This window comes from Jaculus jaculus, chromosome 3 (assembly GCF_020740685.1).
Source record: "Jaculus jaculus isolate mJacJac1 chromosome 3, mJacJac1.mat.Y.cur, whole genome shotgun sequence".
Classification (NCBI taxonomy): Eukaryota; Metazoa; Chordata; class Mammalia; order Rodentia; family Dipodidae; genus Jaculus; species Jaculus jaculus.
Window position 1 is genome coordinate 102,695,353 of NC_059104.1, and position 23,466 is coordinate 102,718,818.

General features: G+C 49.1%; 1 protein-coding gene across 1 annotated transcript; it reads right to left on the minus strand.

Moving 5' to 3' along the window:
- Positions 1-5,466: 5,466 nt before the first annotated feature.
- On the minus strand, positions 5,467-17,026 carry Ankk1 (ankyrin repeat and kinase domain containing 1). Its single transcript, XM_045146076.1, is given in 21 exon segments — positions 5,467-5,567; positions 5,570-5,679; positions 5,681-5,792; positions 5,795-5,866; positions 5,869-5,946; positions 5,949-6,023; positions 6,026-6,156; positions 6,158-6,377; positions 6,380-6,499; positions 6,502-6,661; positions 8,409-8,485; positions 8,488-8,508; positions 9,535-9,617; positions 9,619-9,681; positions 10,232-10,306; positions 11,845-12,022; positions 12,025-12,063; positions 12,066-12,127; positions 16,709-16,731; positions 16,733-16,809; positions 16,936-17,026. Coding segments are annotated over 21 exon segments (1,968 nt in total).
- Positions 17,027-23,466: the final 6,440 nt, after the last annotated feature.

Genomic DNA, 23,466 nt, shown 5'->3' on the forward strand with positions numbered 1-23,466 from the left:
TCATGGCTTTATGAGTGAAAGGAGAAGTGAAGGAAGGGGCTTCCTGACAGAAACAGCTTCCCACTCCCATGCCCACTCTGCACAGGGCATCCCCAGGAGCAGGTGCAGGGTGATCACTGCTGTTCAGAACCCTGGCCTGTCTAGAGATGCTTTTTACTCCTACCTGGAGCCATAGGCAACCAAATCCACAGAAAATACCAACCATGCGACCACAGCCATAGTTTAGGGCTTTCTGGCAAGGACACACTTGCCTTCCATCCTGAGTCCTGGATCTGGGCTGAGGCCAGCCTCCCCAGGACAGTGAGGCAGTGTGAGTCCAGTGTTGTAGGTCAAGTGAAGAGGGAACGCCAGCCAGCCGGGGGTTGGGGGCCAGTTCGTGCCTTTGGAGAAGCAAAACTAGGACAGCCATACCTTTACTTTCTAGGTTATCCTGACCAGTCCCATCCCTAGATGCTCTGTCCTGCTGCTTCCCAAAAGAGCTATGTGGAGGCCGTGTTCTGAGCTGCCTTCAGAGCAGAAGAAAGGAGAGGGCAGGCAAGAAAGGAAAGACATCGCCACACCTCTCCGTCACCTAGTGTCCTCAGGGAACAGGTGCTCTGGAATCCACAGCTAGAAAAGCTGTCTCACTCCTTCCTGACATTCCTCCCCCTCCCACTGAAGTTGCTTTGTCACCTGCCTGTGCACAGAGCCCCATGTCCCTTTGAAGGCAGACTCCAACCAAGCAGCCCGCCAGCTTCATCATAGCCTAGCCCGCTGAATACAAACATGGGGCCGTGTCTTTGTCTACACAAGCTCTCTCCTGGTTCCTGGGGCTTCTAGTAATATGGTCAGTGGGTCATCCTTGCAACCATGTGCAGTGGGACTACAAGGTCATGCCTACTGCTTTGTAGCTAACTCAGCAGCACCTTAGGTGGGCCTCCACTCCAAGGTTCAGAAGAAAGTTTCCTCTCTTTTCCCAGAATGCACTGGCATGCATAGAAAACCAGGCAGCTGCTTCCTAGAGCATCCTCCTCCTGAGGCCCCCAAAGCCTGGCTCATCTGTACCTTCCTCAAGAAAGGAATTCCTCGGTGAGGAGAAACTACCAGAAACTAAATTGCTGGGTACTTACTTCTGAACCCTTGGATGTGCTTGGTATTGGATTTAACTATGACAACAACGTAAGGAGAGAAGCTTTGTCACTCTTAGGTAGTGTGATTGAGGCTAAGAAAGTTTCAGCAACTGATGTCATGCATAATTGCTTATGGCCCAGTCAGGACTTGTACCCAACTCTCTTGCCTGGGTCCACCCAACCCAGCTCATCCAACTTCCCTCTCGTGCCTCAGCACATGTCTGCTCCCATCCTCTGCCCCTCTTATGACATTGAAGAAAGCTCCTACTTCTTATAGTCTGACTCATGGGTGGTGCAACTTCAGCCGCCTGGGATCCAAGAGGGATGGGCAGCAGAAAAAAGCAGGACATGTGGCATTGCATGCAGTGAGAGAAGGAGCAGAGCAGCAGCAGCTCTCCCTCCTGTGTGCAGGCGGTGTGAGCAGCAGTCCCTCGTGGCAAATGACCATCTGCAGCGGGGCAAACTGGGGAGGCTTCATGGGCAGGAGTTAGCAGGATAGATCCTCCTCAGGATAGGCAGGACCCCAGTAAGGGTAATAGGTGAAGAAAACATGGCTAGCATGGGGATGGGGTGGGGTGGACTTGATGTGGACCTGTAGCTAGAGAGCAACGGAGAGGGCTGCTCCTGAACGGAACATGACCAGAGCAGCCTCTGTGCGTCTAGGAAGCCCCGGGCCTGCCCCAGCTCTGCTGGCTGCCCTCCTATCTGCCACACAACCAGAGACCTACTTCGCCCTCTATTTTCTTGTCATTCTTCCCCCTTGGAGCTTCAGAGAGTCACAGCCTCCCCATTCTCCTTTGCCCAGAGTTTCCTGGTTGCATTCCCAGGCTTTCCAACCTTCTGCCCTCTGGAGTTTTCTTCAGATCACTGCAACCCTGGCTCCCTTCTGAGAGTGTCACCCAAGCCACTTGGGACTTCCAGCCTGCAGCTGAACTCTGCCTGTGCACCTTGTCTAACTGACCTGCTCCTTGTGACTTCCTGGCCTTCTACTTGAGAGGGTGCTACTCAGTGATTCCTCTCAGTGCAAGTCACCCAGGCAGAGCCATCTGGGGACAGGCAGGTCAAGTTGACACCATCTCCCAGGTAGGATTGGTTCAAGCAGGATTTAGGATGAGAAGGGAGCTCTGGTCTTGGGAGAAGGTAAGGAAGGAGTTGTTACATTGGTAAGGAAGGAAAGGAGCAAGGAATTGGCCAAGAAGCAAGGTGACGGTAGATGCTGGTGCAGGCTGGCGCTGTGGGCGATCTGACAGCAGCCTCACACCAATAAACTTACTACACATATTGAGGTCAGAACCCAGAAAGTTGGGCAGAATCAAGACTTCCCCGGCACTAAAAATCCGTTGCCATAGTCTGGGATCCCCATTTTCCACCACAACACCCTCTTCCTCAGTACACACGGTTAGAAGGTTCTTCAGAATGCACAGCATGTCCAGATCACACCCGTTCTCTGCTCAGAAAGCGGCAGCGCTTCCCTCCGCACCTCACACTGACAGTACAGACTATGTTGCTGGCTGTGGCTACTTGGGTTTAGAGATATTAAAACCTGACTTCTCAGCCACATTTCAAGGCTCAGTCCCCTATGTGGCTGGTGGTAGATACCTTACTCAGCAGTAGATACAGGTTCTCACACAGGCCTGTTGGACAGTGCTGGTCCTAGGTTCAGAGTCTGGGTGTTTTTAACTAACATAGGGGCAAATGCTAAGGGATAAGCTCATGGGGAATGGGAATGGTCACTTTGGGATAATGTGGGTTTAAGGATTCTCTAGGACTTCACCAAGTAGAAATGTCCAATAAATCAGTCTAGTACCCTAGGTTCCACGAATACAAAACTCCACTAAGGGCCTTCTGTTTGGCAACATCAAGGACTCTTCACTTTGAGAAGGCAGTTGTGTTAAAATGGGGCTCAAGAGAGAGTTGATATCTGGCTAGGTTAGCTTAAGGAGGTAGCAGAGGATGCTCACAGATAATAAAGGGGCCTGTTGGCCAAGGCAGATCCCAGGCTATCACCTCTTTTATCTCTTGGAGGGAGGAACTGGAGAAAAGAGAGATTGGAGGACCTCATCACAGATGTGGGATCATCAGAGACAAATGGTGCCCAGGGAGAGTCCTGTCCACATCTGCCATGTATTGGATAGTAGGTTCTAAAGGAGCTTCCTTTCCCCACACATTTCTTCAAGGTCTTTCCTCATACTCTTCCTAAGAAGACAAGCCAGGCACTAACTGTCCTTCCCTGTGACTCAGCCTCCCCGCCCCATTGGTGGTTCTCTGCTCATCCAGCTGTGACTGTGCTGCTCTAGTCAGCTCTCTGGATCTTCTAGAGCCCTGAATTTGGAGCTCTGTCAGTGCTCCAGGGTTCATGAAGACATGAACAGCCCTTCCCTTCTCCTACCAGATGATCCTAAGGGACAGGAGCATCGCTAACTACAAAGGTCAGGAAGACCTGAGAGATGGGTGCAGGCAGCTGGCGGGGAGGAGGAGGCTGCAACAGTCAGCTGAGTGGCCTCTGACCTCAGGGGTCATCACTCATCCACTCATGGGTGGAAAAGCTTCCCCACCTGTGCAGGCCACCAGGCCTGAGTTGCCAGCATGGTTCTGCTAGGAAGAGGTGCAGAGAAAAACCTTAGGACGCCCCCTGGTGGCATTCTCATCACAGTCATGGTGCTCACAAGATTCTACCCTGGCAATTCTGGTTTAATTAGCTGAGGGTATATGTCAAGAGCCCCTCACCTGGAGATTCTATGTACAGACTAGATTGACAGATGCTTCTCAAGGACGTAAGCCAGTCCTGAGTCCAGAATGTGCCTTCAACCATAGGCTGGAGTAAGGTTGAGTGAACTGTCCACAGCCCAGCAGCTGGAGCTGGTCAACACCCCAGAATAGAGGAAGTAATGCTGCTAATGCCGCTGCAGTACAGCCATGTTCTTGGCAGGCCTAGACGTGGGCCACCATGTTTCTTGTCCCCCATATGTCAGGCCCTTCCACATGGTTGATGAGGAGGGTGGGGCGGGAACCTATTCTAGAGTGCCTGGCCTAGAAGAAGCACACACAAAGGCAGGCTGGAGTTGGCTGCTAGGCAGGGCATCCAGGACCCTTTGTCTGACACTGAAAAGACTTCTTGAGCTGGAGGCTTTTTGTGCTGTATGGGGAGCAACACCTCCTCCAGACCTCCGAACAGTCTTTCCTGGAAACCTACCAGCCCCTGAGCCATGACTCCCAACACACAGCAAGTGTGAGCAGCCCCGCCCAATGTGTCTATAACAGGTGAGCCACGTTGGGCCAAGTGTATGGGTGTCTAGTAGGTGGCCACCAAAGAGCCAGTGCTGAGCTAGTGCTAAGGAAGAAAGGAGTTCCTACCCGGCCAGTGCCACACCAAGCTCAGATACCCACCCCTTACATCATCTCTTCAGATTCCATGCCTCCTGCCCAACATAAATTCACACGTAGGTATTATATGTATGCACATGCCACAGTAGACAAACCACATACACACTTCATCCAACTCCCCTTGTCTACTCTCATCTCCCTCCCATGTGAGCTCACAGCCATATATTATACAGTTACATAAATCACATCACACATCAGACACACACACATGCACACACAAGCACCATACTGACACCCATGGCTCTTATAAATACCTTATCAATAAACCTCTAATGGAAGAGTCAGATCCACAGTTTCATTGTCTGAGAGTTACTGGCCATACAATGGGACACAAAGAAAGATGGGATTGGGAACAGGAAACTGGTGTCCCACATAGAATCATACATCTATAGTTGGTGCATACCCTTTCTTCATCCCCAACAGAATACACAAGAGAACAAATGAGTCAGGGCCACCAGAAAGTGTGGCCAGTATGGAAACAAGGGCTTGGCTAAGGCTTTAACGGGGAGCATACATTTTTTTTTTCAAGCTCTGAGTCTGCTCTCTGCACAGAGTGGGCAAGCTTCTTGTCTCTGATTCTCTTGCTCCAGCCTGAAGACCAAGAGCAAAAATCCCAAACTATGAGTAGTCCATTTCCCTCACCTCTTGGTCCTCCATCTTCAGAGGGGCTCTGTGAACCCAGGCACAGGTGGAGAAATGTTGCCAAGGTCTCACACTGAGTAGAAGAAGCTTATCTTGAGGGCTTGAGCCCATGGGAGAAAAGAGCTGGGCTCTGTGGTCATGACTTGGAGGGGGCTGGAAACAGTACTCTAGGCAGGCGCCCTTCTCCAGCTATAACCACAGTGGTGTCACCCCTTCCTTTCATCAGCTGGTTCCACTCAAGGTCATATGACAGGTGGGAAGAGATCGTCCCAAAAGCCAAGTTTCACTTTCACCAACTTCTTGGCTTCCAGGCTAGGAGGTCTGAGTTTGCTTAAACTTCCACCTGGGCCCCAAGCTCAGCACGTCCTCTGATGGCCAGCGAGGGCTCCTCACCCTCCAAGAAGGCTACAATGCTCTGTCTGTGGCTCCGAGGGCCAGTTGCATGGGTGAACAACTCACTCCATCCTCAATGTCTAGTTGGGCACCAGCCATGACCATAATTTTGAGGATGGCTATGTTGCCCTTGATAGAAGCCAGGAGGGCTAGATGCTTGGACATCGGCATGATGTTTGAGAAGGTAAATGACGCTCAGGAAGGCACCCCTCTGCACTGCTAGGTGGGGGGGCATCCAGTCTGACTGCTTAGCAGCATCGGGTCAGCCCCACCCTATAGCAGTGCCAGCAACACCACGTACTCCCCATGGCGTGCAACCAAGTGCAGGGCCATCCAGTCATACTTCCAAGAGTGCCTAGGTTGGCATGGCTCTCAACCAGCAGGTGGATGACCTCCGGTTGGCCCTTGTAATTGCTGGATGCAGTGATGTCCAGCCCTGATGGCTGGGCAGCTTGAGGCTCGCCCCATACTTGAGAATCATCTTGCAGATAAGGCAGCAGCTATGTGCAGTGGGCTATGGCCACTTCGGTCAAGGACGTCCAAGGACACTCCACTCTTTCACAGGGGTTGGGTGGCCCTCACTTTGCCCCTCTCCACTGCCAGGTGAAAAGGTGTCCTCAGTTTTCTCTACCCACTTGCCTGTCAGCAGCTTAGCCAGGTCGATGTGGCCAAAGTAGGCGGCCACATGGAGAAATGTCTTGCCCTCAGCCTCACACAGATTGGGATCAGCTTGATGGGAGACCAGAAGCCATACCACACTCTCAGAGTTCTTCTGTACAGCCAGCTGGAATGGGGTCCAGTTTTCATGTTCCTGGGCACCCACTAGGGCCCCACGGTCCAGAAGTATGGGGTAGTGCAGTCGTACCCATTCTGGGACACAAAGTGCGGTGGGCCCCAGTCATCCTTATCTGCCAGGTTGGCATCAGCACCGAGTGCCAGAAATAGGGTGCAGAGGTTAGGCTTCTGGTCCTAGTGGCGATGAGGAGGGGTGTGTATCCAGAGTCCACATGAATCTCGTGAATCAACAGCAGTCTCAAGTTGCACTAGGCCACCAGAAAGTGGAGGGGGGTCACCTTGTTCTCATTGACACACAGTTCTTCATCATTGGGGCCAAAACCCTCGCTGTCAGAGGGCTACAGCCATCACCTCAAGGAGTCTTTTGAGTCTGCTGGGAGGAAATTACACCAATAATCTGAGCAGAAGCCATCTTAGTCATTCTCCTGTCTCTAGCAGCTCCTCCTCGTCTGAGAGTTCTGAGCCTGCGCTGCTTCCTGCACAAAGGAGCCTGACGAACCAGCACAAGGAGGTCTGGGCCTCACCCCACTTGGCTTTAGCTAGTTCTTGACATTGTTGAGCCTCATGTCCGGTTCTATAAAGGGAAGATGAACCAGGCCTCATTGTACCAAGGCAAAGACAGATTAGGTAGGTGAGAATTGCTGGAGGAGGACTGGGGAAGAGAAAAGTCAATGAAGGTTGGAAAGGCATTGGAGGTTGGTCCTGTGTGATCTAAACCCCCTCTGAGGTGTTCAGGCCTCACTTTCTCCTGCTTTAACCAGTGAGGGTCAGCATTACAAACAACACAAAGATCACTGCCCAGGTGCACCCCCACAGCTCCTGACTTGTCTAGGGTGGGCCCCAGGCATGTCTTTATTTATTTATTTATTTTGTATATCTGTGTGCATGCATGTGTTTCATGGTATATGTGTGGAGGCCAGAGGAAAACCTCTGGATGTCTCTCCTTGCTTTCCACCTTGTTTGAGTCAGGGCCTCTTGTTTGCTACTGTGAGCACCAGACCAGCTGTACAGTACTGCTGAGAGTCTCCTCACTCTACCCACCATTGCTGTTGGCTCATCTCAGGAGGAAAGATACCTGTGCTACTTGGGTAAGGCTTTCTGTGGGCTCTGGTGGTCAGGCTTTCCCAGCCAGGGCTTTAACTCATCAAGCCATCTCCAAAACCTCCCCTATTTTTTAAGTTCCAAGTAATTCTAACACAAAGCCAGCATTGAGAGCCAGTGTTCCACCTCTGGGGTTAGAAATGGAGGAAATCTGGTTTTGCAAGGACACAGATGTGAAGGAGAAATAGCACCAGGGCTCCAAGGGCAAGGCCGTGTCTGAGCCATGCGCTGCGTTTCAGGAAGTGTGACAGGCCTGGGGAAGAGGACAGGGAGAGGGAGGATGAGCAAAAGGTATGGCTGGGGCCTACCTTCTCCTCCCTGTTGATTGCACTGCCGTAGACTCACTGCTGTCCTGGTTGGCTTCCTCACTGACCAGGAGAGGCAGACATGCCAATCCAGGGTGGATCACTTCTGGCCTGTGCTGTCCTCCCTTTCCTCTCTCAGCATCCCCTGCTATTCCTCAGGATTCAGATCCTAGTCCACCTTGGAGCTCTTCCTCTGCCATTGCACCTCCTAACCTTTGCCTGGCCTTCATTAAGGGTCACAGGGCTACAGAGCCATGGTTCCACTTGGATTCCCCTAATAGCCTGATACTTCCCATGTGAGAGGAAGGACAAAGAGCGGAAGGATGATGACACTCTCAGTGTGACAGCTTAGGAGAGCAATAGGTCTCCTTCTGTGGAGCTCCACACATACGAGAGGAGCCTTGTCCTCCCCAGGAACTCTGAGTCACAGCACCCCATTGCGTCAATTAGGGAAAGTGTCCCCTATGGACGTAGGCAGCCAGCAGCTGGGCTCCCAGCATGGAGAGCAGTGTGGGGATTAGCTGGGCCTTCAGTTCCTGTGTTCCCACCCTTGTGCCCAGATGGCCTTGGGAACGATATAGCCTTTGTCTGTGTGCCCTTGCTGTCCCACCATAAGCTGCAGAGGTCACAGAGCAGCCTTCAGCAGCACTACGGTGGCCTACCTGACCTGCTACACCACCTGTGAGGGCCGGCACAGGGGTGGCTTGTAAGACACCTTTCTGGCCAGGGCTTTATTCCCAGGGTCTGTCATGGGCTCTGGAGCAGGGACAGCAGCATGGCTGTCTTGTTGGTGGCAAGGGTAAGAGGAAGGGGGGTAACAGGTTGGCAGATAGTCCCTTCTGCATTTTAGATGCCCTAGCTCTTCCTTTTGCCCAAGCAAACCCATTCCCCACATGCCTATGAGGAGGCAGGACGCTAGTTCCCAGCCTTGGCATGGCAGGGGCTCATCTGACACACTGCTGACCTTCTGAGGGGTAGTCCTTCTACACAGGACCAAGGGCCTCTCCGTCTATCCCTCTCTCGGTCTCCCTCTCTCCCTCTCTCGGTCTCCCTCTCTCCCTGTCTCTCTCCTTATCTCTGTCTTCCTCTCCCTGTCTCTCTGTCTCTGTCTCTCTCTCCCTGTCTCTCTCCCTCTATCTCTACTTTGCTCTCCCCCTCCCTCCCCTCTCCCTTTCTTCCTCAGCATACGTGTGACATGTATGTGTGTAGGTGTGAGTGCTTGTGGGTGGGAGCTTCTGCCTGTGTGTATGTATGTGTGCATGAGGAGTCCAGAGGTTCACCTCAGGTGCCCTCCTCAGTAGCTCCCCACATTAATTTTTTGAGACAATATTTTTTGCCAACTGGAGCACCAATTCAGCTAGACGGGCTAGCCAGTGAGTCCCAGAGATTCCCTGTCTCCAGCCCCCCAGATCTTGAATTCTAGGCACATACTGCATGGGAATTTTATGTGGATGCTAATGACCTGAATGCCAGTGTTCAGCTCAACCATCACAGAAAGCAGTTAACCCACTGAGCATCTCCCCGGCCAGGCAAAGGGATCCCTAAGATGCCCAGACTTGTGTTTTGCTACTTACTGGAGGATCAGATAAGCTCATTGTCCCCTTTATGTCTGTGATTTCAAAGTCTCTACAGCCCCAAGAAGCCCTGGGACTGATGGCATACCAAACCTGTCCTTAGCTGAACTCTCCCCCCAACCCTGCTCTACAGATGTGCCTCACATATTTCTCTGAGTCCTAGTGCCCTGGGTGGGTCTGTGTGTCTCACAGAAGTGGGTCATCCCCTGGGCTGGGAAGGGTGGGTGACACCTGGAAAGCAGGGGTCTTGGTCCCAACACCACCTCAGCAGGTTCACCATCTGCTGAGCCACATCTGGTCACTCAGCAGACAGCTTGCAAGGAGAGTCACATGCCCGTGACCAAAGAGATGACGATGGTCCTCATGTCGAGCCCTGCAGGAGAAAGCCCACACTGTGTGGGCATCAGCGGGAAGAGGGAGGGGACCAGTAAGAGGATGGGAGCTGGACATAGCCTGGCAGCGTGAGCATGCACTCCGGGCTCTATACCTGCTCAGTGAGCAGACAGCTGCGTTTTGGACACACATGAGGCTCTGGCTGGAGCAAGTGAATCTTTGTTCCAGCTCTAGTCAAGACTGCATGTGACCCTCATCTCTTTTCTGTACAAGACAGCAGACCAAACAAACAGGCCTGGAGGAAAGTTCTGGCTTTCCAAGTTGCAAGAAGCAAGGTGGGGAGAAGGGAAGCAAGCACTTTGGGGACTCAGAGCATTAGAGCCACAAAGCAAGGTTTGGGCGGCGGCTGTCTGCCATTCCTTTTATCATCATGTGAGCCCTAGTGGCCACGGGGCAGAGGAAGCAGGGTAAGGTGGAAACAGTCCCCAACACAAAGCTAGTGTTCACCACCCTCTGTCCCCAGCAGTCCTTTCCAGGGCCTCATCTGTAACACCACCTCTGCCTCGGGCATGAGCTACAGGCCCTGTTAGCTGCATGCGGTTTCTTCTAAGTGAGGGCCTCCCAGATGCCAGTCCCAAAGCGATGGTGGGGCAAATGTTCGCTGAGAGACCTGCTGGACAGCATGAACAATGTGGGCAGGGGGACCCTACAGGTTCCACAACCCCGCACGAAGCTCCCCCAGGTCCTCGTCATCTCTCCCCTTCCACTGTCAGCCCATCCTGTCTCAGTACAGCAGGTGCTTTTCTATGCCACCATCTCCCAGTTCCCTACCTGGGTGACCTCGGAGAAGTTACTTATCTTCTCAGAGCCTCAGTTTTCTAGTCTGCCAAATGGAAATGAGTACTCCACTCAGAGGGTTACTGTAATGTTAAATAAGATGACATTTCCAGGCATGGTGGCTCACGCCTTTAATCTCAGCACTCAGGAGGCACCGATAGGTGGATCACTATGAGTTTGAGGCCAGCTTGAGACTACATGGTGAATTCCAGATCAGTCTGGTCTAGAGTGAGACCCTACCTCGAAAAACCAAAAAAAATAAAAAATAAAGTAAATAAGTAAGATGACCTGCAAACAGCACTTAGAACACAGAGTAAGACCTGGTAGAGGCTTGCCACCATGCAGGCTCACCATGGATACACTTGCCACCTCTCATGAGCTTCTGCCATTCCTATCGCTATGGACTCTGAAACACAATGTGATCCATCCTCTGCTCTCAGCTTTTCAGTCACCCACTGGAGGACAGACAACTATATGAGGTCCCGAGACACCCATCCACACTTGGATCTAACATGATGGGTATTCAATGGGGGTGCCCACTTAAAATGATTATATACTTGCAACTGGGGTTAGCCACAGGAAGAAACAGAGGTCTAATGAGGGCATACCACAGAGGCCTATTGGAATAGATCAAAAAAGATCTCACCAAGGAGAGATGATCTAACTGAGAGCTGAAAGATAATTAGGACTTGCTAGATAAAGAGAGAATTGGGGGAATAGAATGTGTGAAGGTCTTGGGACAGAAAATTGTTAGGAAGAGGATTTTATTTAAAACTTATTTATTTATTTATTTATTTGAGAGGGGGGAGGGAGGGAAAGAGAAAAAGAATATGAATATGAGTGTGCCAGGGCCTCCAGCCACAACAAAGGAACTCCAGACACATGTGCCACCTTGTGCATCTGGCTTACATTGGTCCTGGAGAATCTAACCTGGGTCCTTTGGCTTTGCAGGCCAACGTCTTAACAGCTAAGCCATCTCTCCAGCCCAGGAAAAGGATTTTAGAATGGTTTAGGAACTGAAAAAAAAAAAAAGAAGAAGAGGTAATGATGACTGTTTTAGGGCTTACCTCATTTAGATATATCTCCACCCAAGCAAACAATGTAAGTGATAAGAATTATTCTACCATTCTAGAATCAGAAAACTGAGGCCCAGAGATTACTGTTGCAGGCACCATGACCTACATACAGCCTCAAGCACAAAATTTCCTTGCTTATCTGCCTCTGCTTCATTTATTCTTACATTTCATTCATTCATTCATTCATTCTTACATTTGTTCAAGAAGAGAACAGTTCAAACTCTGGGTAGGCAAGTTAGCAGGCAGATGGTCTGGTTAACATGCAAGCGGGGGTGGGGCAAGGAAGGTGACATGCATTTCTTTCTCCAGCAGAATGCTGCCTGGCTTGAGGTCCAGGTGGAGAAGAGGTGGCTAAATGCTGTGGAGGAAGTTCAAAGCCAAGCTGGTCTCATGGATGATGTGGAACTTGAGTTGCCAGCAGAGGCTGTGGGTAGGCAGCACCTTCTCCAGGGAGCCCTTGGCCATGAACTCATCACAATGCCCAGGGGCTGTTGGCACACCCCATAGATAGATAGACATGCTAGAAGTTGACCTTCTCCATTTTGACTGCTTCTTGGATGAGGCAATTCACCTCGGAGCTATCAAGGGCTGGAAGGGAAAGATAAATAGCAAATGGCAGAACACACAAGCTCAGGGGATGCTGAGAAGCCCCAGCAGCTTCCAAGGCAGCAGAGGGGAAGAGGGACATGGAGGAATGTGCAGCAGGCAGCCTGGGCTGAGGTGCAAGTGGCCATCAACATCCAGTAAGACAGGAGAGCTGTTGACAGGCTTAGGGGCCCAAGTGTCTGCAGAGCAGAACAAAAAGCCTGGAACAAGCCCTGCCATTCAGTCCATCTGCTTGTTTACATGTGTGTCTCCCAGCAGATTTCAAGCCTCTGGAGGACCGCTATTATGTCTCATCTGCTTTAAAATACCATCTACTGCCAGTTTGCTCACAAAAGTAACACACACACACACACACACACACACACACACCCTCAAAGAAAACCTAGGAAATACAGAGAGCTATCAAAAAGAAAATTAAATCTCTAGTAATCCAACCTCACAGAGTTGGCCTTTGTTAATATCTTAGTATATTCTTTTATGATTCATTTGCAAGGGCTCTCTGTTCCTTTCTCCCTCCCTTTCCCTTCTCCTTCCTCCTCTCTCTCTTGCAGTCACGTGGCACTGGAGCCTGAGCACTTCCCCACAGGGCTGTTTTCCTCAAGTATGGTCTTTGATGGATGCAGGACACTCTGCCTTATGGAGGAATGGTAATCAGTTCTCTGTGTCCACCCCACAACATTGGCATACACTGCACAGCACATCTTTGCAGAAGTGAGGCCAAGGCTTAAGGGGAGGCCCTGGAAATAAGCTTCGCAAGCCCTCTCACTCATTGCACTGTTGGTGCTCACAGAACAGCAAATATGCAAATGGTCAGGGGACCCTTTGGGGATTGTGGAGATGGGAATTAAGGAGAAGTTGAATTTTTCAAAGCACAGTGTCAGCAAAGTTGCGAGGCTGCTGCAGTGGGACATTGTGGGACATTTCTGATAATGTGCTCTCAGGGTTACTTTGGTAAGCCAGACAGACAGCCCAGACTCCAGGGACAGTCATCCATCCACAAGACATCGATCAGATCATTTGGCAACTGAGGCATTAGGCTCTTCTAGCCCTTACTCCTCTGCTGTTCTGAGTTCTTCCTGCCAGCTCTGTGATGTGCTTGCTGTCGCCTCTCTTTCTCTACGGTATGCAGGAATCAGAATCATATACATTATGAGGCGGAGGGAATATGGGATCTGGAGGTCACACTGTACTGACTTCAAGTGTTTGTTAAGCTACTTGCTCACAAAGTTCATGTTCAGATCTAGATTATTTGTTTCTCAACGGGCTGCTGTCTCTCTAGCTGCAGCTGGGTTTTTTTTTGTTTTGTTTTTGGTTTTTTTTTTTGCCTATTTGCAACATTTTGGTGTCAGCAGTTGATTGAATACCTGTTGCCATGCACGTGGCCTAAATTCCTCCTCTCAGCTGACAGTTTTTTAAAATATTTTATTTTTATTATTTATTTATTCATTACAAAGGGAAAGAGAGGCAGGCAAAGGCAGATAGATGAGAGAAAGAGACAGAAAGAGAGAGAGAGAGAGAGAGAGAGAGAGAGAGAGAGAGAGAGAATGGGCATGCCAGGGTCTCCTAGCAACTGCAAAGGAACTCCAGATGCATGTGCCCCCTTGTGTAGCTGGCTTTACATAGGTACTGGGAAATTGAACCTGGATTCTTTGGCTTTGCGGGCAACCACCTTAACCACTAAGCAATCTCACCAGCCCCTCAGTTTTTCTCTCTTTTCTTTGAAGTTCTTGTACCTCAGCCACGAGTTAGCATTCTCCTATCTGGCTCTTTCTCTTGCACTGCATGCTTCCTTTGTCTCCTTGGCTGACTTAGAACACTTGGCCACTGACTTTATGTCAGGTGCTCTCCTCTCCTCACCTTCTACTTTCTCTGGTCACTCTCCTTATCTCTAAGTAGATAGTTATTAATACTTAACATGTAGAAAGCTCAAACTCTTGACTCTTCCTCTAACACTGGCTCCTCCCACAGCCTTGCATAGCTCAGCAAATGTGATTCCATCTTCCAGACCTCAGGCAAGGACCTGGGTGCACCTCTGACCCTTAGGGTCACTCTCACAATCAAGTCTCCATGAATTCTGATAGCTCTACTTCTGACATGTAGCAGGAATCTGACCATTCTTACCACCTCTGCTATTTGCATCTTGGCCCGTGCCTCCTAAATGCCTTCTCTGTTGCTCCTTCTTCCCCACTAAAAGTGATTATATATTTTTTTTATGAGAGAATGAGAATTGGCATGCCTGGGCCTTCAGCCACTGCCATCAAACTCCAGACATGTATATCACCTTGTGTGCATGTGTTATCTTACTCTTATGTCACCTTGTGCATCTAGCTTATGTGGGACCTAGAGAGTTGAACATGTGTCCTTAGGCTTCATGGGCAAGTGCCTTAACTACTTAGCCATCTCTCCAACCCCACAAATGATTCTTAATCTAGCATCCATAGCAATACTTTAAACATGCCCATGGTAGCATGCCATTGCCTAGCTGGAAGTCCTCTTCTCCCTCAGAGCAGTAGCCAGGACTCCTACAATAGCTAACAAAGTCCTCTGTCATCTTCCTCTTCCTCCCAAAATAGTTCACTGACCTTCTCTCCTACCTACCATTCTCTCTCTCTCTCTCTCTCTCTCTCTCTCTCTCTTTCTCTCTCTCTCTCCTTCCACATGGGCTATTTGCTGTTCTGCCAGTTGCCTGCTTCTTTTTGTTTTTTAGTTCAGAGGCTATACATGATTTGGACAAATTCTAGAGTCATCTGACTTGACTCTAAAGCCAAGAGTGTTCTAGGCAGAGAAAGAGCAAAGATAAAGGCAGATGTTCAGGGGTGTTGTCAGGCCACACAGAACATGACAACTAGCATTCTGGTAAGTAGTTAGATGCCACTTGGCCTCTTGTTGATGTCCCAAGTGTCTCCTTCCTAGCTGTAAGAGGACACACAGCAAAGCCAGAAGCAGTAAGAGAAAAGTGTGGCAGGAATACACATGAAGAGAGCCAGGGACAAAAACAGACATACACCACAGGACCCTAGCATTGGTCTTCTAGCAGGACCTGTATGAGAGCTGGCAAGTGGACTGGGCAGGAAGGTCCCCCTGCTCCCAACTTGTGGAAGGATGGGGAAGGGGAGCAGGGTGCTGCAGCTACTTGGTGGCATCTCGCTGGGTCAGTTTCCAACATCCAAGCATCTATATCCTACAATGGTTGGCATGGGAAGGAAGAAAGTGGCTCCCTACAGGTTGCTGAGCAAAGCTCCACACACTCAGGAAGTCCAGGCCAGACCTGAGAAGGTGGAGCGGGGAGGGCAGTGTCAAAACATGATAACCTCTGTGGTGGTTAGATTCAGGTTATCTCCATAAACTTAGGTGTTCTGAATGCTAGGTTCCAAGGCCTGTGAAGCAGTTGGCTGAATGCCTGATGGAGCCATAAGGATGAACCATGGATTGCAGTGGAGACCCATTGGCAATGCTGGGACCACGAGATGGCTGCTAAGGAAAGCTGCTGGGACCAGGGACCACGAGACAGCTGCTAAGGAAAGCTGCTGGCCCCAGATGTTTTCCAGGACTGTGAGTAGCCTAGCTGGAGGGGCAGAATTGAAACTCCAGAGACTTGTCACTGGTTAGAATTATTGGACTTGGAGACTCATCACTGACTAGAGTTGTTGGACTTGGAACTACAGAGTTTGATGTTTGCCCTGGTTGTTTAAAATCTTGTAATGGTTAAATATTTCTTTGCTCTGCCCAATGCCATTTTTTGCAGTGTGAATGTTTATTCTGTGCCATTATGGTTTTTTTTTTTTTTTTTTTTTGGTATTATGGCTCAGTTAAAAGAACTTGGACTATGGGGATGTTTGAACGTCATTAGGATTGATAAAAACTGTGGGGACTTGTAAAGTTGGACTGGATGCATTGAATTTTACGTCATGGATGGCTATCAGTTTATGGGGGGTAAGGAATGGATTGTGGTGGTTTGATTCAATTGTCCCCCATAAATTTGGGTATTCTGGGTTCCCAGCTAATAGGGATTTGGAAATTAATGTCTCCTAGGGACAGTGTGTTGTTGGGGGTGGGGTTATTAGTCAGTTTACCCTTGCCAATGTTTGGCACACTCTCCTGCTGTTGTGCACCTGATGCTGGCCAGGAGGTGACATCCACCCTCCGCTCATGCCAATGTTTTCTCCTGTCAACATGGAGCTTCCCCTGGAGTCTGTAAGCCAAAATAAACCTTTTTTTCCACAAGCTGTTCTTAGTCAGTGATTTCTGCCAGCAGTGCAAACCTGATTGCAACAACACCCAAGAGGAAGAAAGCAGAACAATTCTGAGAGGTCAGATTAGACAAAGGCATTCTTTTGCAGGGTAGTGCCTGCCCCAAACAGTTACCACTTGCCTACTGTATTTCAGATGCGGCCAAAGAAACTATTGACAGTGGGGAGCTCAAGTGACTAGGCAGAATTAGAAGCACTGGCTAGAGTGCTCAGCCTTTACCCCAGCCTACTTCTGCCGTGGAGTTCCCTAGGCCAAAAGCTTGCCCTGCCTCAGTGGAAAGAGGAGGACAGGGAGTCAGCTACCTGGTGGCTTCATGCTGGGGGCAGAGGGGAGCACTTGATGGCGTACTGAGTCCTCCAGTTCTTGTGCTGTGCCTGGAACACCTGGCCAATTCCACCAGTGGCTACTTGGCACAGTCATGGGTGAAGACAGTGAGGTTGTCCAGCAGCTGCTCCATGGGGCCAGTGGCCATGATGTCTGCCCTGTGGCCACCTGGCCCTTTCTGGCACCAAGTACTCCCAAAAATCACTATGGAGCTGCAAGCTGGGTGACCCCAGGAGCTGGGCTTCCAGCTCCTCAGGTAAAGGGTAGGTGGGGATAGAGATGATGAAGTAAGCCATCCCTGCTTTTGCAGGTGGGGAAATCCCAGCCTGGGGCTCTGGCAGCGGTAGAGGGAGCTGGGCCTGGCAAGAGAAGATGTCTCTCTGCAGCACTCGCACCCCATTCTTTCTTAGTCTCAGGCAGCTGGAGCCCCCCAAGCTAGGGAGGGGCAGATTTCTGCAGCCAGAAGTAGTACAGCCAGAGAGACTGTCCAGTCTCACTGAGTCCCTGTGTGAAGTATAAGCAGATTGGTTGGTTTTTATCTTCACACTGCTCATTTGTAGAGGACCTAGGAAGGGGTCAGGCCTGATCTCTGTCCTGGAGAGTTGGAGGTCTAGTCCTCAACCCTCCACAGCAAGCATTTCCATACAGGTGGTTTTTTTTTTTGTTGTTGTTTGTTTGTTTTGTTTGTTTGTTTTTTTTTTTTTTAATGGTCCAAATCTGTTTTCCTGCTTCCTTTGTAATGGTTTGCTTAACCAGTCTTGACATGCTCAAGTTCACCAAAGGGAGTCAAGCTGGAACAGAAATGGAGTGTTAGGCTAGACTTCTGTGTGCAGGGAGCTCCTCTTCCTGCCACCACTCTGGGAATCAAGCACAGAACTGACTTATCTTCTGGGAGCCATCATAGGGAAGGTGGGCTCTTTGGGTGGCCTAAAAGGAGGCCCCAGCGAGCAACCTGATCTATTGGAGGAGGGACAGTAGAGCTGTGAAGACCATATAGTAGTGTTGGGCTATCCAGGAATCATAGCTCAGAGCAAAGACTTGGGACAGAGGAGGAAGAAAATGTCCTTGGAGAGCCACATTTAAGAGCTGGACAGATTGGGGGCCATGTTGGTGTGGAAGGGCACAGGCAGGTGTCCCAGAGAAGCAGTGGCAGCATGGTGTGATGGCTCCCTTCCTGTCTCTGAAAGGTCTTCTATCTTGTCCTTCCTGCCTTCCACTGGGGGATGTGCCTTTGTAATGGGGTGCTTGGGGGTCCAGGAAAATCCTTGAACCCCAAACTCTAGGTTCATTTCTAATTTTAATCAAAGAATTGAAGTTAGAAGGACTGAGAAGGATAATTATTATATTTATTGAAGGAAGTATAGAGCCAAGGAAAGGCACCCGTATGGCTAGAGATCTCATATGGAGGGCCTGGGAAAACCATGGAAGGAAAAGAAAAAAGAAAAAAAAAGTTCAAAGAGCTCCTGCCATGTGGGGAGCTGGAGGGGATAATGAGCCCATGTGAAGAGTAAGGGCTAGCGGGACCTCCCCTTGACTCGGCCCAGCTGGGACAAGCCCAGGCCCAGCTGAGGAAAAACTCACCAATAGCTGAAAGTTCCCAAATGGTTAGGCAGCTCAGAGACCCTGTCCTCCCCTTGCAAAGGTGTTTATGACAGGTGGTAGGCTGTCTTCTGGCTCAGGTTAACCAGAGGGACAGCTGATTGATTAGGGTTAGGGGCTGAAGAGGCTAGCCATGACACCAAGTTCCGGGGGCTAAACCTGACCAACCACAATGTTTAAATCAAAGACTTCCCTCCCAGGAGGGGCCCAGGATTCTTGTGGAAAGACAGGTCTAGGTAAGAGATAAGGATTCCAGGAAGTGTGTACCATCCTACCTGCCTTTTGAATTTTAGGGGCTCAGTCACCCCCATTGCCTACTCCCTCTCACCTTGGCTGTGCTGACAGACACAGGTGAAAAGGAAAGGAGCTTTCTGATGCTGTGGGGTGGGTCTTTGGTCTACTGAATTGCTTTCTCACCTCAGAGACCCTCAGAGCTTGACAGCCCTCGTGAGTCCCAGAGGTTTGGTAAACAAGAGCACATTGCTACAGGACGGAACAGGAGGTCAGGGTGAGACCTGTGGCCTCCCACTGATGGGTAAAGATGAAGACTGGGGAGCTGAGTGGCTCCCTGGGCTTGAGGAAGTGTGACTCAGATGTGGACCTTAGACATTCAGCAAGACCAGCCTAGGTTCCTGGAGGAAGGAGCAAGGGTGAACCACCTGAATTCTCTCTCCAGTTTACTGGCCCATTTGCACCAATAGTGACTCCCCGCGATAGCAAGAAGCCAGAAATTGCTTGTGTTGCCACAGGAGGGTCGGTTGAAGCTTCAGCCCTGAAAGTAGGGATACCCAGGATTTGGAGACAGGCTTCCAGGGTCCTGAATAAAATACCTCTGTGTCTTTCTCACCAGAATGTAGTGTAGGGACATGCCAGAGGAGGCTGTTACAACTGAGCCACCTGTTGAAACAGGCCAGCTGTGGGTTCATGCATCCTTGGGGCTTCTGAGGAATCAGGCAAATGGATATAAGAAAGCATTTACCTCTCGTGAATGGAGTGGCAGAACTGAGCAGGACAAAAGGCTAAGTTTTTGCATGAGTTCTAGGAGAGAATGCCCTGCATGGGTATATGGGGGTCACTGAGTCCAAGAACTCCTGTTTCCCCTATGAGTCAGTGATGTGACTATGAAGGATTTGGGAAGGAGAGAGACCCACCCAGAGACTGGTGACTTCTCCTCAGTTATTAGTGCAATGTAGTCCCCTGCTGTGGCAGAGTGGGAAGGCCTGTGAGCAGTGAGAAGAATGCTGAGGAGAAGCTATTTCTATGTAGTAAGGAGGAGCAGGTGTGCTTGAAGAGACGGCTATGGCCTAACTGTGTCTCATGCTCACCAGTAAAAATGAGAAATGTGTTTTAGTCATAGGTTCTTTTATTTATTTATTTACGTTTTATTTATTTGAGGTAGAGTTTCACTCTAGCCTAGGTTGACCTGGAATTCATTATGTAGTCTCAGTGTAGCCTTGAACTCATGGCGCTCCTCCTACCTCTGCCTCCCGAGTGCTGGGATTAAAGGCATATGTCACCATACCTGGCCTTAGTCATAGAGGTTCTGAATCAAGGAAGGCTCAGAGTCTTTCCTATTGGCTGACATCAATACCACAAGTACAACCCATAACATGAAAAATTCACAAACTGGATGTGATGGTTTGAATTAGGTGTCCCAGTGAGCTCATGTGTTTGGAATGTTTGGTCCGTAGCTGATGGGAATGTGGGAACTGGAGCCTTACTAGAGGAGGTATGTTGCTGGGGGCAGGTTTATGGATGTTATGCCAGCTCTCCCTTGTTAGTGTTTGGTTCACTCTCATGCTGTGGTGTTCTACCTGCTGTGGCAGAAGTGATGTCCAGCCTCTGCTCATGCCATGTAGTCTCCTGCCATCATGAGGCTGTCCCTCAAGATTGTAAGCCCCTCAAAATAAATAACTTTCCTCCCATCTGCTGCTTTTGGTTAGGTGCTTTTTGTCAGCAAAGAGAAGATCACTACAGCACTGGACTTGATCAAAGTTACAAATGTCCACTCAGTGGGAGACTCTGTGAAGATGATGGAAAGATAAAGTACACACAGGAGAAAATAGTGTGAACCACATCCCGGACAAAGTGCCAGCTCCTAGAGTATATAAAGAAGGCTTCTGGGGCTGAGGAGGTGGTTCAGCTGTTAAGGTATTTGCCTGTAGAGCCTAATGACCTGGGTTCGATTTCCCACTTCCCATGTAAAGCCAAATGCACAAAGTGATGCATCCATCTGAAGTTTGTTTGCAGTGGCTGGAGGCCCTGGCATGCCCATTCTGTCTGTATGTCTCTCTTCTCTCTCTGCTTGCAAATAAATAAGTACATAAAATATTTTTTTAGGGCTGGAGAGATGGCTTACTCGTTAAGGTGCTTGCCTGAGAAACCTAAGGAACCATGTTTGACTCTCCAAGTCCCACGTAAGCCAGACACACAAGGTAACGCAAGTGCTTAAGGTTGCACGTGTTCACAAGGTGGCACATGCGTCTGGAGTTCGATTACAGTGTCTGAAGGCCCTGGTATGCCCATTTTCTCTCTCTCTCTCTTTCATTAAAATATAAAAAAAAAAATAAGTCTTTCAAGTTAGCAGTAAACAAACAAGCCCACAAAAAGTTATCAAATTAGCAAATGAAGGAAGGGCATAAAATGTTTCACTGGAGAGAATGTACAGATGGCACACAGTACATGAAAACATGTCCAATATCATTAGCCATTAAGCAAATGAAAATTGAAAGCACAATGAGAAATCATTGCATGCTAAAAATAAAAATAAATAGTGACAACATCAAATGCTGTTGAGGAAGTAGAAAAAATGGGTCACTCGTGCATTGCTGGTGGGAATATACAATATTCTAGAGCCATTCTACATGCAGCCTGGCAGTGTCTGATAAGATTCAACCTGTGATTACTATCCAACTTAGTATTCGCACTCTGTAGAATATATCCCAGGGAAACAAATATCATATTCACATAAACATCTGTACATGAAGACTTGTTGAAGCCTTAGATGTACTAGGTAGAATGTAAAAAGCAGCCCAGATGACCTTCAACAGGTGAAAGGTTAAACGCACCAAGGCATATGCAGAGTGGCACACTTCTTAACAACCATTGGAAAGCACAGCTTAGGAGAATTCTAATGACTGAGCCAAGCCAATTTAAAAATGTATACAGGGCTGGAGCATTGGCTTAGCAGTGAAGGCACTTGCCAGCAAAGCTCAAGGACCCCAGTTTGATTCCCCAGCACCCATGTAGAGCTGGCTGCACAAGGTAGCACATGTGTCCAGAATTTATTTGCAGTGGCTAGAAGTCTTGGCTGGTTCCTTTTCTCTCTCAAATGTGTACACATACACACACACATACACACACACACACACATACACATACACACATACACACATACACACACATATGGTGAGTCCATTTATATTCTTTTTGTTTTGTTTTGTTTTTTGAGGTAGGGTCTTACTCTAGCCCAGGCTGACCTGGAATTCACTATGTAATCTCAGGGTGGCCTCAAACTCACAGCAATCCTCCTACCTCTGCCTCCCGAGTGCTGGGATTAGAGGTGTACGCCACCATGCCCGGCTCCATTTATATTCTTTTTTAAGACTTTTTTTTTTTTTTTTTTTTGAGAACAACAGACAGAGAGGGAACGAGGCAGATAGAGAGAGGGAGAGAGAATGGGTGCACCAGGGCCTCCAGTCACTGCAAACAAATTCCAGACGCGTGCACCCCCTTGTGCATCTGGCTAACGTGGGTTAGTCAAGCATCAAACCGGGGTCCTTAGGCTTCACAGGCAAGTGCTTAACCACTAAGCCATCTCTGCAGCCCTTATATTCTTTTTTAATGCATGTATGTATGTGTGTGCACACAGAGGCCAGAGGATAACCTTGATGTCATCCTCTGGACCACTGCCCACCTTTGGTTGAGACAAGGACTCTCATTGGCCTGGAACTCACCAATTATGCTAGACTAGCTGGACAGTGAACCCCAAGCATCCTTCTGTCTCTGCTTCCCCAGAGCTGGGAATACAGATGTGCACCACCATACCTAGTATTTTTATGTGTGTATTGGGGATGGAGCTCGGGTCCTTGGGCTTGGAAGGCAAGTGTTTTACTGACTGAGTTATCTTTCTAGCCCCTTCACTCACATGCTCTAAGTAGCAACACTGTAGGGATGGAACAAAGAGTAATGGGTGCCACAGATGGGAGAAGAGAAAGGTAGATACAGTTATAAAAGGGTAGTGCCAGCAGTCTTGAGAGGAAACTGTTCTGTATCTTGACTGTGGAGGTGGTCACATGAATTTATATATATAATTGTAGCAAACTAAACACACACGCACACACAAGTTCATGTACAAGTACTCAAACCTGAGGAATATCCATGAATTGTATTATTGTCAATTTCCCAATTGTGATAATATGTGATAGTCACAGCCAATATTACCTTTGGGAGCAATAGAGTGAGGGGCTACAAATATTACCTATATTATTATTGTTGTTGTTAATAATATTTGGTTTGTCAAGATAGGGTCTCACTCTAGCCAAGGCTAACCTGGAATTCACTATGTATATCAGGCTGACCTTGGACTCACAGCCACCCTCCTATATCAGCCTCCTGAGTGCTAGCGTTAAAGATGTGTGCCACCATGCCTGGCTCTATATTATTTTTTAAAAATTACACCATAGTGCTCTGAATATGAAATGTTCCATATAGCTCATGTGTTTGAACACTTGGTCCCAAGCTGGTGGCACTGTTTTGAAAGACTGTGGAAACTTTTGGAGGTGGGTGGAGACTTGATGGAGGAAGTCAATCACCGGAGGTGGTCCTTGAGGTTTGGTAGGTTGGCCAGACTTCTGAATGCTCCCTGTGGTCTTAGGCTACACCTGCAGGAGTTATTTGGGATGATCTAGAAGAGAAAGAAGTCAGGGGTTGGCCCAGGGAGCCAGGAATCAGGAGCAATCTGGAAAGGAGGAGTAGAGTTTTTGAGAATGATCGCTGAGGGACTGTCCCATTTCCAGGCATACAGTGGTTGAGGCTTTCTGTGCTGGGCACAAGTGCAAGTATGGGCTTTCCACAGAGTCTAACAATGGTTCAGACAGGAGCCTCCAGCTATTTCCTACATGATGATTTGGATGGT